Source organism: Calonectris borealis, chromosome 5 (assembly GCF_964195595.1).
Source record: "Calonectris borealis chromosome 5, bCalBor7.hap1.2, whole genome shotgun sequence".
Classification (NCBI taxonomy): domain Eukaryota; kingdom Metazoa; phylum Chordata; class Aves; order Procellariiformes; family Procellariidae; genus Calonectris; species Calonectris borealis.
In genome coordinates, this window is record NC_134316.1 from 40948826 (window position 1) to 40961542 (window position 12717).

Sequence of the window (12717 nt, forward strand, 5' to 3'; positions counted from 1 at the left end):
GCATGATAGTGGAGAGGAAGACATGAACGGAGCAATAGTATTTAAACTAACAACTCCATGCTGGCACCAGAACAAATGGGTATAAACTGGTCACAAGTAGGGCTAGGCTAGGGATTAAAATGCTATTTCCAGCCACCAGAGCAGTGGGTTCTGGAACCCTCCCAAGAGGAGTAATGGGAACAAACAGTCCAAGTGGGGATTTAAGACAAGGACTTTTCAGTTTATGAAAGGGATTATCTGACATGGTACCAGGGGACTGGACATAAGACCCAGGAACCCTCTTTTAAACCTACACTTTTATTAATTGAGCCTCTGTGGCCAATTTGGTCTTTGTCTTCTCATCTGAAAGTACCCACACAGGAACCAATTAGTGCCACTGGGATGTCAGCCTTTATGATATAGGCATCTACCACTAGAAACAGGACCAGGCTCACCCACATTTTCAAGACAAGATACTAAGCATAGCCTCTTGCTTTAATAGGCACTCTAGCCCAACCTGACCTTTGATGGTAGTACAACATGCAAGAAAATCATGTTCAAGCCACTGTCATGGTCCCTTAAGTGCGTTGCCAAGAGACCACTAGTGCCAGCGTCCAAACCGTTCTTCCAGCTGCGAAGGCGTGTGCAGAATTCCCTTCAAAGGTAGTCTACATCAAACCCCATGGGTGAGCATCTCCCAGACACTTCAGCCTGCAAGAACTCACTACCCTGTTATCCAGTCCTGTTAGCCAGCTACTCAGGGGAGACCTCTGCACTGCAGGTGCTGCCTGGAACACCACATGAGAACTACTGACCAGCTTAATGAGGCCTTTTTGACAAGCAAAATTAAAATTCAAGGGAGGCAAAATGACAGAAACCAAAAGAAATATCCAGGATTAGCAGAATCTCCTCACACTAAAACTGAAATCTTCATGCAGTTTTTGTATCAGTGTAAAGACCTAACACTCAGCATTTGAGCTGGCCCCTATTGGAAAAATAGTACTTATAAAGACAAAAGCAAAAGGTCAAAGTCCTACAGCCCTGAAAATAGATGTGTCGGAGGGAAAAACCTGACAGGTCCTGATTGATAACCGTGCTTGAGGGAAGCTGCTGGAGGGAAAACTGCTGCAGCAAAGGCTGCAGGGAGTTACTGCTCCAAAACCCTGCTGCGGCAGAAAAGGCACATGTGGCTGCTAGAGCAGGAGATGGACATGGTTAATTGACTGGGAAAGTTTAGCAGAGATGGAATTAATGTAAAGAGCTCAGAGCCCAGGCGTGCAATTCTGTTACCAAGGGAAGGAACCATTCGGCTGGAATTGCAATCCATTTTCAGGTCAGAGCCTTTCCCAAAGGCAGAGCACTCACCCCTCATCTGTTCCTCCTATTCTGCTCCTAGGGGTGCATGGAGGAGAAGGTAGCTGGAAAGAGCAGCCTGGGAAATAGACTACCCTTTGAGAGCCAGCCAGGTTTCAACTTTGCATGGTGTGTGTTTAGCAGTGAGGAATTCGGAAGACATGTCAGGAGAGACAGCCTCTCCTAACCCCAGGACTTTGTGGATAAGTTAGTTGCAGAAACAAAACTAGAAAGTTAATAATAGGGGAAGAGAGAATTTACTTTCAGATCTACTCAGCAGAATGAATACCTGAACAAGATACATTTGCAATCTGGTCAGATGAGAATGCCAGGAGTTAGTTACTGTGGAATCGCAGCAACAACATGGAAAAAAATACACCCAAACAATTATTTTTTTTAAAGTAAAGCAGACTGCAGAGGAAGATAGGAAAGACACAAACACAAACCACAGACCAGATGACATAGATGATCTTAGGCAGTGATGCGCTGCTAATATTTTGATAAGTCGCATCCACAATTGTGTTCCTTTCAGCAAGAGTCTCAGAGTCACTTTCGTCAGTAAGGGAGAACTAGATCTGGGAGCTTCTTCATTTCTTCTGCCATTTTAACAAAGGGGCTTTAAATACACTTACCCATACTTACAAGTAGTCTTGTAAAATAAATTGAGTCAAATTGTTCTCACAGCAATTACTTTGAATTCAATGCATGAATTGTACTGAACAGACTGTCTGGTGTGCAGCATGTATATTTTGAAATGCAAAACTACTTGCCACTTGGTGTAATGTAGTTCATTTCCGTGGTAAAATCTTTGCACCTCAACAGTGCCTTTATCAGCTCTAGGCATAAACCACGGCCATTAAGGATGGTTTAGTGGTAATTATCAGTGAACTTCTTCCATCAGAACCAGGCAGACAGTCTTAACTCACTTTCCCATTCTTCCTCCATGCCCCTAATTTGAGCTCAGCCATGGAAGTGGTACCAAGGAAGGATTCCCATTCACTTTCCACACATCACTCATATACCGTCTAACACTCAACACCAAAAGGAAAGCAATGTGGCTTCTAAAACTCCAATTCTGTCAATGTTTGACGGTGTGATTAGTGTGACCATCACCAAGTCAGTCAGTGCACGCCATTCCTCCCATCAGAAGAATGGAGAAAATAATCCCACGAAAGGGACTGGGATGCTTACTTTAAGCATGATTATAAAGCATTTTCCTGCTCTGGCATGAAAGTGACACATACTTTACATTACAAATAACATATATTTTTCTTAATTCTTTCATCATGGAACCTCCTGAAATCCTCATTGTAGGATATGTAAAGAGAAAATTCCAGGTGGGAGAAATTTCGTATTGCTCCTTTCTGCTCAGTCTGAAGAAATCTTACTTGGTAGAGCTACTCACAGTAGGCAAAGGTAGTCTTTTGCAGGTAAAGAGGGACTCTCCTTTAGACCTGTATTCATGCACAGGAAGTTAGCTACATTTTAGCAACAGGTAATTACATTAATGCCTCCTCTACTCAGCCTGACTAGCATGAGAGTCGTACCTGACTGTGAAAATAAGCTCATGACTTATCTATGCCATACAACAAGTCAGGGTTCAGATTTAATTCAGTAGGCTCTGATCTGCCATGCTGCAACCATGAAACAAAGCTGCCTCTCCCTGCGCACAGAGGCAGAACACTGAAGTGCATCTTGCTCCAAGACAGCACCAAAATGCATCACCTCATACTCCCCATCCTCCTCCAAAACACCAGGGTAGATCATAGAGAGTTCATCCTCCCAGTCCAGAAGCCATTAAAAACTCTCCTCTTCATCCTGCATGAGAGACCTGAAACAAACATTTCATTTTGGGAGATGACTCAGGAAGAACATGTGAGGAAGCAGAGCAACAAACAACACATAAGGTGGATATAAATCCAGATAAAATATTAAAATCATTAAAGGGTTGCTGCTCCCTGAAGGTTGGAAAAAAACGAAGGGAGTTAATTAAAAGCAATCTCCACACAGTGCTGAGCTAGCCTGCCCTGATAAATCAACAGCTAGGACTGCGCTAGTAGAGGTCAATGGGGGAAAGAGGTTGGGAGGCAGAGGAGAGGAAAGCTAGGAGAAGATAAAACATTTAGCTGAGACTATCAACAAAAACAAATCAGATCTGGTGACAGAAAATTGAGAAAGGTTTTCCACATATTTCCCCCATCAACATTTTTGGGTTAGATTTCAACCTCAGGAATGCCTGTTTGCTGTCAACATAACACCAGCTAACCTGACCAAGTTCCCATTCATTCGTATCAGCACCGGAGAAGAGAGAGAAACAAGAAGTCTTTGGGGCCCCATTCTGCCTGGGGAGGTATTAACATCGCTTTCATCCACATGCCATTTGATCACCAAGGTCTAACATCACCAAAATTAACAGAGGGGCACATCGTTTTTGGAGAAGCACTTCCTAAAAATTAAAGGGTCAGTCAGATACCATGAAGCAGTAGAAGAAGTATCTCAACACTGCAATTGAACCACACCTGTGGAAAAAGAGCTCACTGCAGAGTCTTACCATCACCAACCCTCGCCCACCACATCTCACATGCCTTTTAACCTGCACTACCCCAACTTTAAAAGGTACTAATCTCTGAATTAAAATTGTGTTCCTGACTTATTCCATATTTCACATCAACAGGTATATGCTAATGAACTGAAAACTTCAAGGATAAAGTGTCCATAGAAAACACAAAAACCTACAGTCTTCAAAACACACTTCAGTAGTTTAAAAAAAAAAGCAAAAGCAATCAAGGTAAGCTTGTAGATACAAGTAGGCTCATGTTATAATTTCCGATATTGGACACTGGTGAGTGATTTATCTGAACACTCAATAGGATAGCAGCCTCAAACATGACGCAGTTTTTATTCATGGTCAAGACCAAAGAAGTTTAGCAGTAAAACAGCTTTCTGAACCACTGTTTCCATTATTCCTTATTCAGATTGCAGAGGTTTTAAAGTAGTCATAAACATAAAATATATTTGTCCCCATCATTGACTAAACAGTCTCTCAGGAAACAATATTGAGGCCAAAATACTTGAGCAGTCACAAATCCATGGATGACTTTCTTCAAAACTGTTCTTGAAGAAAATGGAAATATGGACATTACTTTTCCCTTGAAGAAATAATACTAACTTTGTGTCTGCATTATAAGTTTCCTTATAGCACTGTTCACTGGATAGTGAACTATCTGGGCTATAACTCTGGCCATTTCAATTTTTCTCCCAACTCTGTGACTAATCACGTTACGCTGTGGATCCACAGGAACACTAGAAACTGCAAAGTTCCTAGAACTAGACCAAAAATTTCACAGCCACATGACACAAAGCAATGAACTGGTGTTCTCTTACTCTTCCAAAACAGGAAAAGCACCCAAAACATTTTCAAGAGGCAATTTTGTTCCAACAGGCATAATCTATCTTCCTGTGGCTAGCATGAAGCCAACTCAAAGCATAAAAGCAGCATAAGCACTGTACTTTGTGTTTTGGCAGGAGTAGCATGCCCACATCTGATCAGATCAAATCAGCCCTGCCAGCTGATGCGGTAGGGCAGACTGGAATTAACCAACTCGGGACATGGCCTTATTTCACTGCGCTGCACCTGATTTTCTTTGCACCGTCCAACCTATTTAGATTTTTGAGGCCTACAAGGCAGGAAGCATTAAACCATGTGTTTGTAGAGAATTTAGCACAACGTCTTAACCAAGGCCTTGTATCTTGTATCACAAGGGGGAATCTGAGAAGAAACAAGGGGAAGAAACTGTAAGTTATGTGGGGTTCCTTTCTTTTGCATACTAGGATTTCATATGCATGTTACAGTTAGCATTTTATATTAATTTATAAAAAATTATCAGAAAGCAAGGACAGCATTATCAGATGTCAAAGCCTGATACAACTCACGGTGTTGTATGAATGGAGAGATGATCCTCAGTTAGGTTGGATCCGTTCTGTCACAAGGGACTGCAATATTAAATATCACTTCCAGCCTTTCTCACCAGAAGAATAACATTGATGTAGTCAGTGTCCCCATCAACACCTGAGCAGGGGACTCTCTTCCAGCCACAGCTCAGCAGAACGCAAAATTAATGACTCAGGATTTGGCAAGCACACGCTGCTGATCACAGGCACCTAGTGCACACTCATCAGTACCCGTCCCTGCCCTGCTCTCGCTGCTCCACTGACTCCCGGTGAAGCCTCCCCTCAGACAGTGCTGGGGTGCCAGTAAAACCTTCCATGCAGCTGGAATTGCAACTCTCTGACCACACCCAGCTCAGGCAGGTAACCTGAAAACCGAGACACATGCTGACATACTCCTGCTGTTCCCATACTGGAGGGGATGGGGGTGTGAGAAGGATATTCGCCAGCAGCCGTTGAGACACTGCATTATTCTTCTCTGAGACATCTGCTGGGAATCTGTGGTTAAAATATGCTCTGCTGGGAAATAAACCATATATAACAATTAAAAAAAAAAAGTATCGTACTTCTCATAATTTAGGCTATTAAAGATAAATAAGAATTTTAAACGTTCAGTATTCAAGCACTCACGATATTTGTGTTATATGTCACTCAGTTTAGACAGTGAAAATGCACTGGGCAGTTTTGTTCTTTCTTTTGAAATGAGAAAGAAAAAAGGAAAACCACTTTCTGCTTCTCACGCACTAGTCCAGTGTACTTGGGTTTGTTCCACAAATTGTAGAGAAGTTTTTAAAGACAAGAAAGAAGCACTTCCGTCTGAAAAAAATTGTTTAAAAAAAATGAATTTTAAAAGTATGCTTTCTTTTAGATTGTGTTGATGAGATAACTTTCCTTAAAAGAAATAAACCGGTGCTAAAACTAGGACCTACACTAAGGAAGCGATTAACACACCTCAGCCTCTGCATCCTGGGCAAAACTGCCAGGCAAAGCCAGAAGAGCAGTACAGTCCTAATGAAGCCCTCAGAACCGGCCTTAAGCAATGTTGCCTTGGTGCTGCTTCTCTGCACGTGGGAGTATGTCACCCCAGCCAGGGAATCCTCAGATCAGAGGTCGGTCTGTCCAAGGGAGAAAAACGTCAACTCCCGAAACAGATTCATTCCACTCCTACAAGTCCTCAGGGATAAACAATAGAAGGATGGTTCTTGCTCAAGGCAACATCACATACAGACAACACAGTGATGAGCCCAGAATAAATACCAAGATTGTAAAATTGATCTACCCAAGCAAAGAAATTCAGCTCTGACATGAAAGATAAACCAGAATGAGAAAACACCAGACTCAGCAAACGATAATCCGAAAAGATGGGTTTATTCGCAGCCAATGGGAGCATTGGAATGTCTCATTTTGGGACAGCAGAGGTACAGCCAACTGTCATAAACTGCAGAAGACAGACATACAAGATGGACAAAGTCTGCTCTTGAGAGCAACCTCCAAATACTACGCTTCCAGTTTTAGGAAAGCAGAGGAAGAAATCAATTTTCATTAGGCTACCCAAAGGATGAGCCACATTACCTTCACCATGACTCAGACTGAAGACAGATCCCCATTTTGCTCTGTGTACCGGACTTCTGCATGGTGTGGGTAAAGTACTCCCACTCGGACACTGTGAATCCAATCTAACAGGCATTATGCACCCAGCCCATTGGGCATGTGCTTACCTTGAAATGATTACACCCTCCAAAAAATTATACCTTTGGGCCCCTGTAGCCCAACCCAGATAGTTCAATATTGCTTTCACACACCACAAATTTTTTCTTCAGCAACAATTTTGTGATACAACCTCCATCTGTCCATACAACTGGACAGACTGTGAAAGGCTAGAACACCAATAAAACAAAATTACAAAAGCACTGCAACAACTGATCATGCACAAGCAACTCACGGAACCAGATGTAACACTGTAACTAGTAACATACCATTTATCAGATTCTCTCATATTCAAACCAGTGTATCCTCAGGTCTTCTTAACTTGGCTTCTCTGCCTCTCAATGACTTTGGTTTTATGCTCATGTTTCCTTGTATAAATACAATAACATTCATCCCTCATTTTCTCTGAAGGCTGGGTTGAGATTCAGAAAATAGAGTTTTCATGTGGACAACAGTTTCACTTTGAAATGTTGTCACACTAGAGCTCATTTATGTTTTTAAGTTACTTCAGAGCCACATTGGAAATGCTGTAGAGATTTTGGTACACGATTTAATGTGCCCAACAACCCTGTCCTGTCAAGCAGAAGAAAATTCCCTTCTGCAAAGCCACATTAAAATCACCTCCACATCACTTGTAAACACTGAACTGGCAACCTAACTGTCTGTCTATGTTATTGCTTCCACCTGCTGAAAGCAGCACTGCACATTATACTTCCACTTTAATATTAAAAATCAGCAACCAGATGTTTATGGAACAACATCCAAAAAAAAAAAATCAGTCTTCATCAGCACTTAATCAGGACATAGGGCTATTTCAGGGATGGGTAATGGGATATGGGACCTTCCGGTTAAAAGCCCGCAGCTTGAATTCAAGCCTGAGTTATCACTAATGAAATACTCTTGCCATACAAGACCCCAAGACCCGCGCTGGTCTGTTGCCGACATGAAACAGGGATGCGAGCACAGACCATTTCTTCACAGGTGTCTCATGCCACAGAATTCATCATCTCAAGGATAGCCATTTGGCAGCCCAGGGGTCGGAGCTGGCTGCCAAGGCAATTTTATCTGAGAAGGTACAGCAATTGGAAAACCAACCGCTGCTGTGTGTTTGCAGCGGGAGGGCAGAGACAGAACAGGGCTGGTAGGGTTTATAAGGTCAGCTCTAGCACTGTGCACACAAGTCTGCAATGATCTGGTCCCCAAACACCTGGCAGGGAATAAGTGTCCCCAAGCACATCAAAGTTATCTGACAATACAGTCAGCGTGCAAGTGACCTAGCCTAGCATTTGAGCCTGAGTTAGCCTTTTTGTCCCAGAGGCTGTCTTGAGTAAAAGAAAGGGAAAGCACCAGCACTGCTACTCCAAGGCCAAACTACTGGAAGGCAACAGCTCCTCTGGTGAGCATCCAGGCAGAGAGCTATACGGCATGAGGGAATCTCACAAGTAGAAAAGGCAATAGCCTAACATATGTTCCAGTGAGAATGTTTAATTGACAACCTGAAATAAAAGTCAGCTGTGGGAGTAAAGACAGAGAAGGGGTGGGGGGAAACCAGCTCTGCTTCTAGATAAGGCTTTGTAAATTACAAGGTCTTAATTACATTAAATGCATTATGCTACCATATGCACATCACTAATAAGGCAGAGATGGAGGAAATCGGACTAGATGCTAAGACTGGAAGTTGAACGGCTGCATTCTAGACTTGATCTTTGAATTAGAAAGTTTCTGAGCCACTTTGTCCTAGTTTAGCCATCCATAAAACAAAGGCAATAATCCTTTCTTCACAGGGGTGTTGAGAGGTTTAATTAATTAATGTTTACAAAGTCCGTTGAGATTTCTGACTGACATTTGAAGTAATTCAGAATACTTTTTAACTGCATTTGTTTCTTCTACTGCACCGCTCAAATGTCTCCATATTAAGATATCCAAAGGAGAAGAAGATGGAAAGAAAAACTGTGGAGATAGGTACAAAGGCTAGTGGAAAAAAACAACCCAACAAATCCAGCGCTTCAAATCCACCGCTGTCCCTTCAAAGCTATCTGAATACAGCTTTTTCTACAGATGAAGAAGAATATGTTTATCCAGACACCTGCCGCCTTCCCCTTGCAGATCTGTTAAACTTAGATCTCTGGTATTGTTGCCTGTAGCACCATGTTGGTAAACAACAAGGTATTAAATGGCAGAAATAATAGGCAGTCGTGTCAGGTTGATTGGATCACCAGAGGAAGTGAAGGGGAGAAGAGCAAAGGGATGAAAGCACCAAAAGAGAACCAGAAAGTGAGAAGAGAGCGCTAGACAGAGAAAGAAGCAAGCTGAGTGTAAGGAAGTGCCAATCATTAATAAGGGACTCCATGCACTGAGCTATTCTATGTAATGTATTCCCACAGATGCTCAGGTACACTGGAATACATTATCCCGAGAGACTAGTCTAGCATGAACAAGGCCACATATGTGTCCAAGTGCCGGAGATAAACTGAATATTGGACACACTTAAATGCACAAGCACACACAGGGAACTGCTTGATACCTGAGCTAGGATTTCGCAGTCTCTACATTGTCCCCCATCTCAGAGCAAAACCTTTGTGTGGCCAGTTTCTGTAGGGGGCGTTTGTGGGTTTTGAGATACAATCAAAACGCAGACAGAGGAAATGCAAATGTCATTCAGCTCCCTTTCATTGTCAGAAGGACACATGAGGATAAAATACTGTGCACTGCATCCCTTCCCCTATTATGTGTTCTACTGCTTTTGTCCTAATTTATCCCATGCATAATTTATTTACATGTGTATTGTTTCCCGATCAGCAACTTTAAAGAATAAGTGAAAATTATAAAATGTTTTATTAAACAAGTTGTTAATAAAAAATGCAGATGGTGTCAGCCAGTCAGTACCAATTCTGTTTCCTCCACATAGCATTAGTACTTTAAAAGGCACACAGAGAAAAGCGAACCCAGCACTTGATGTCTATTGTTTCCTCCTCTCACACCCCCCAGGGGCGAGGGGAGGAGAAAGGAGCTAATTATAAAGGGCCTAATCCTGCCCTCCCCGACTTTAGCAGCAGCGGGATCGGGCCCCCGATTAATTTCGGCACAAGCAGCCCTTCGGCAGGATCCGCTTTCTCCGGAGATCCGCTGCGACTGTTGGGAGCCCCACGGTGTCACGAAGTGCGAGGCGAGGAGGCGAGGTCCCGTCCTCCGCCGGGGCTCCCACGCCGGCGCCCGGCTCCTCGGGCCGCGGCCGCTCCCCGGGAGCTTCTCGCCTCTCACCCGCCGTCCCCAGAGCTCACCGAGCCCGGGCTTCTTCGCCGCCGGCAATACTCGCGAATGGCACAAAGGTGCGCGGCTTTTCCCGGCGCAGGTGAGGAGCCGCGCGGTGCGGCCCCGTCGGTGCGCTCCCCGGTCCCCGCGGGGCGCGGGGCGCGCTGCCGGCGCCTCAGCAACGCCCGGCGGCCCGGAGGGGCCCGGGGAGAAGTTGCTCTCGCCTGCACAAGTATTAAACCTGCCGTCGAACGTGGGGCACGCCGTCTCTTCCCCACCGTTTTCAGAGCGTGTTCAAGCCCACCACCCCCCGTGAGGGTACTCGGACTTCCTTGGTTAACCCCCTGACTGCGCTCCCCTCTCCCCGCCGATTTTTATAAGGTGCTACCGAGAGGACGGATAAATGAAAGCGAAGGTTTTCTGCCAGGACGGAGCAGGAGAGCTGATAAACATGTCAGCACCCCTTCCCAGTTCGAGGCTTTCCTTTCCCTCCGGATCGCAGAGAGACAGCGACAGGAATCCCTGGAAAAACCTTCAAGTGTTTTTCCAACTCCAGCCGGAGAGACTTGAGGCGGGGAAAAAAAAGAAAAAAAAAAAAAAAAAAAGAAAAACCTCGCAGCCCTAATTTCATCTCTGAAAACTCAAACGTATAAAAACACCCACTCAGCGCAGCCAGAAAGTGCAAACGAAGCGTCACCGCCAGGTACTCCGCTTCCCCGCTTTAATAGCAAGAGCGCTGCCCCCGTTAGCAGAGAAGTCGTTTTAAAAAGGTTAAGACAGCTCCTCTCCCCACATACGGCGCCAAATCCCACTCTCCCTAATGCCTTCAGGGATTAACGGCGTGCGCTGCAGACCACAAGGAAAATAAAGGACGCGATCCAGAAGACGACAACCGGCTCCCGCGGTCCCCCTCTTAAACCGGCCTGATTTCCAGATCGGGAACGCCGGAATATCTCCGCAGCAGAAGCACCTGCCCCTCCCGCGCACTCGGTCACTCCCTCTCTGTGATTCCCCCGCCAGCAGCGGGTCAGATCCCGTCCGAGCAGCCCTGGGCTGCTTGTGCCCACTCTCAAGATGGAAACACAATCAACTCCCTTCGCCACTTTGAAAAGCGAAAGCCTGTCATATGCAAAACAGATCTCCGGACTTCCTGCCCCAAATCAACGACCGGCAGTCCCGAGTCATTCATTTCACGCAGGTCTGCTTCCCTCCCTCCCGCACGAACGCCGAGGTGCGCCGGCAGTGCCGCTGCTGCCCCGCGTTCCGACCGCCCGTGCCGCCCTCCCGCCACTCGGCCGAGAAGCGAGGGGGCCGCTTCGCTCCCCCTCCTCAAGTCATCCCAACTCCGCGAAGATTTCGCGGAGGCAACTCCGAGCTGCCGCCGGAGCGCGGAGGCACGGCGCCCCAGGCCCCCCCGCCGCTGCCCTGGGCCGGCCCTTCCGCCGCCGGACCCCGGGGCGGCGGCGGGGCGAGCCCGCCCGGACAGCGGGGGCAGGACGCTGTCAAGTGCGCGCACCCCCGCGGGGGCCCCGCGGGACGCCGCCGCCGCCGTCCCCGCGCTGCGCTCCGGGAGCAGCGGGCAGCCCGCCGCCCCCCTCCGCCCCGCCGCCCCCCTCCGCGCCCGGGCGCCAATTAACCGGCGCGCGAGCCGCACAATTTTTCCTCGTTAATTTCGGCGCGAGCCGCGGGGATGTGTTGCACAAAAAACGAGCGAGCAGCTGGGGCAGAAAGGAGGGCGGGAGGAGGGACCCGCCGGGAGGCTGCCGGCACCCGGCTCCGGCTGGCAGCCGGCGCCGGAAAGGCGCCTTTTTTCATATTTAAACCACGCGGAATATGTACATTTTTGATTCCTACTTACGCTTTCAGGGGGTTGTGAATGACAGTCGCCATTTTGCTACAATGTAACAGAATATTGTGTCTCGGAGTTCTAAAGGTTCGCTGAGGGGAAGCGGCCAGCCAATCAGAACGCGGCATACCGGCCCGCCGACCAATCCGACGCCGCGGGCGGAGCCGGGGCTCTGCTAGTTATTAGGGGAGCTGTCAAAGCCCAGAGGTCACTCCCTCTCCGTGCAACTGGCGGCGAGCAGGTCTTAAAGGGGCAGCGCCCGTCGGCGGGGCCGCCGCCGCGCCGGGAGGGATCGAGGGGGCGAGGGCGGGCAGGGGGAGGCTTTCCCGCAGCTCCCCGGCTCCAGCGCTAACGCACCGCGCCGGGAGAGGGGAAGCCAGGCTCGCTCCTCGTCCCTTCGCACCGCCGTCGCTGCCCCTCGTTTCCCAGGCGGCGTGCCCCACCGGGGAAACCAGCCCGCGCCGCCCCGCTCGCTCCTCCCGCTCCCCGGTAGCGCCCTTCCCGGGCTGTTTCCCGGTCTCCAAAGCCGCTCACCCCGCCAGGTCTCCGGGAGCTGCCGGCGCTGGCAGCGGCTCCAGGGCAGCGCCGCTCCCGCTCCCCCTCCCCCAGGAATTTCCCTCTCCCTGTCAGTC

General features: G+C 47.3%; 1 protein-coding gene across 4 annotated transcripts in view; it reads right to left on the reverse strand.

Moving 5' to 3' along the window:
- Nucleotides 1-12419, reverse strand: part of DPF3 (double PHD fingers 3) — a 153950-nt gene extending 141531 nt beyond the window's left edge. The window contains exon 1 of one of the 4 annotated variants that reach the window (XR_012673931.1): nt 12098-12414. Coding sequence is in view for 2 of the 4 variants with exons in the window: in XM_075151983.1 (XP_075008084.1) it covers nt 12098-12213 (116 nt within the window). In the remaining 2 variants the exon portion in view is untranslated. Of the gene's footprint in view, nt 1-12097 lie in introns of all 4 variants that reach the window. The other 3 variants (XR_012673932.1, XM_075151983.1, XM_075151985.1) reach the window with 3 other exon arrangements.
- Nucleotides 12420-12717: the final 298 nt, after the last annotated feature.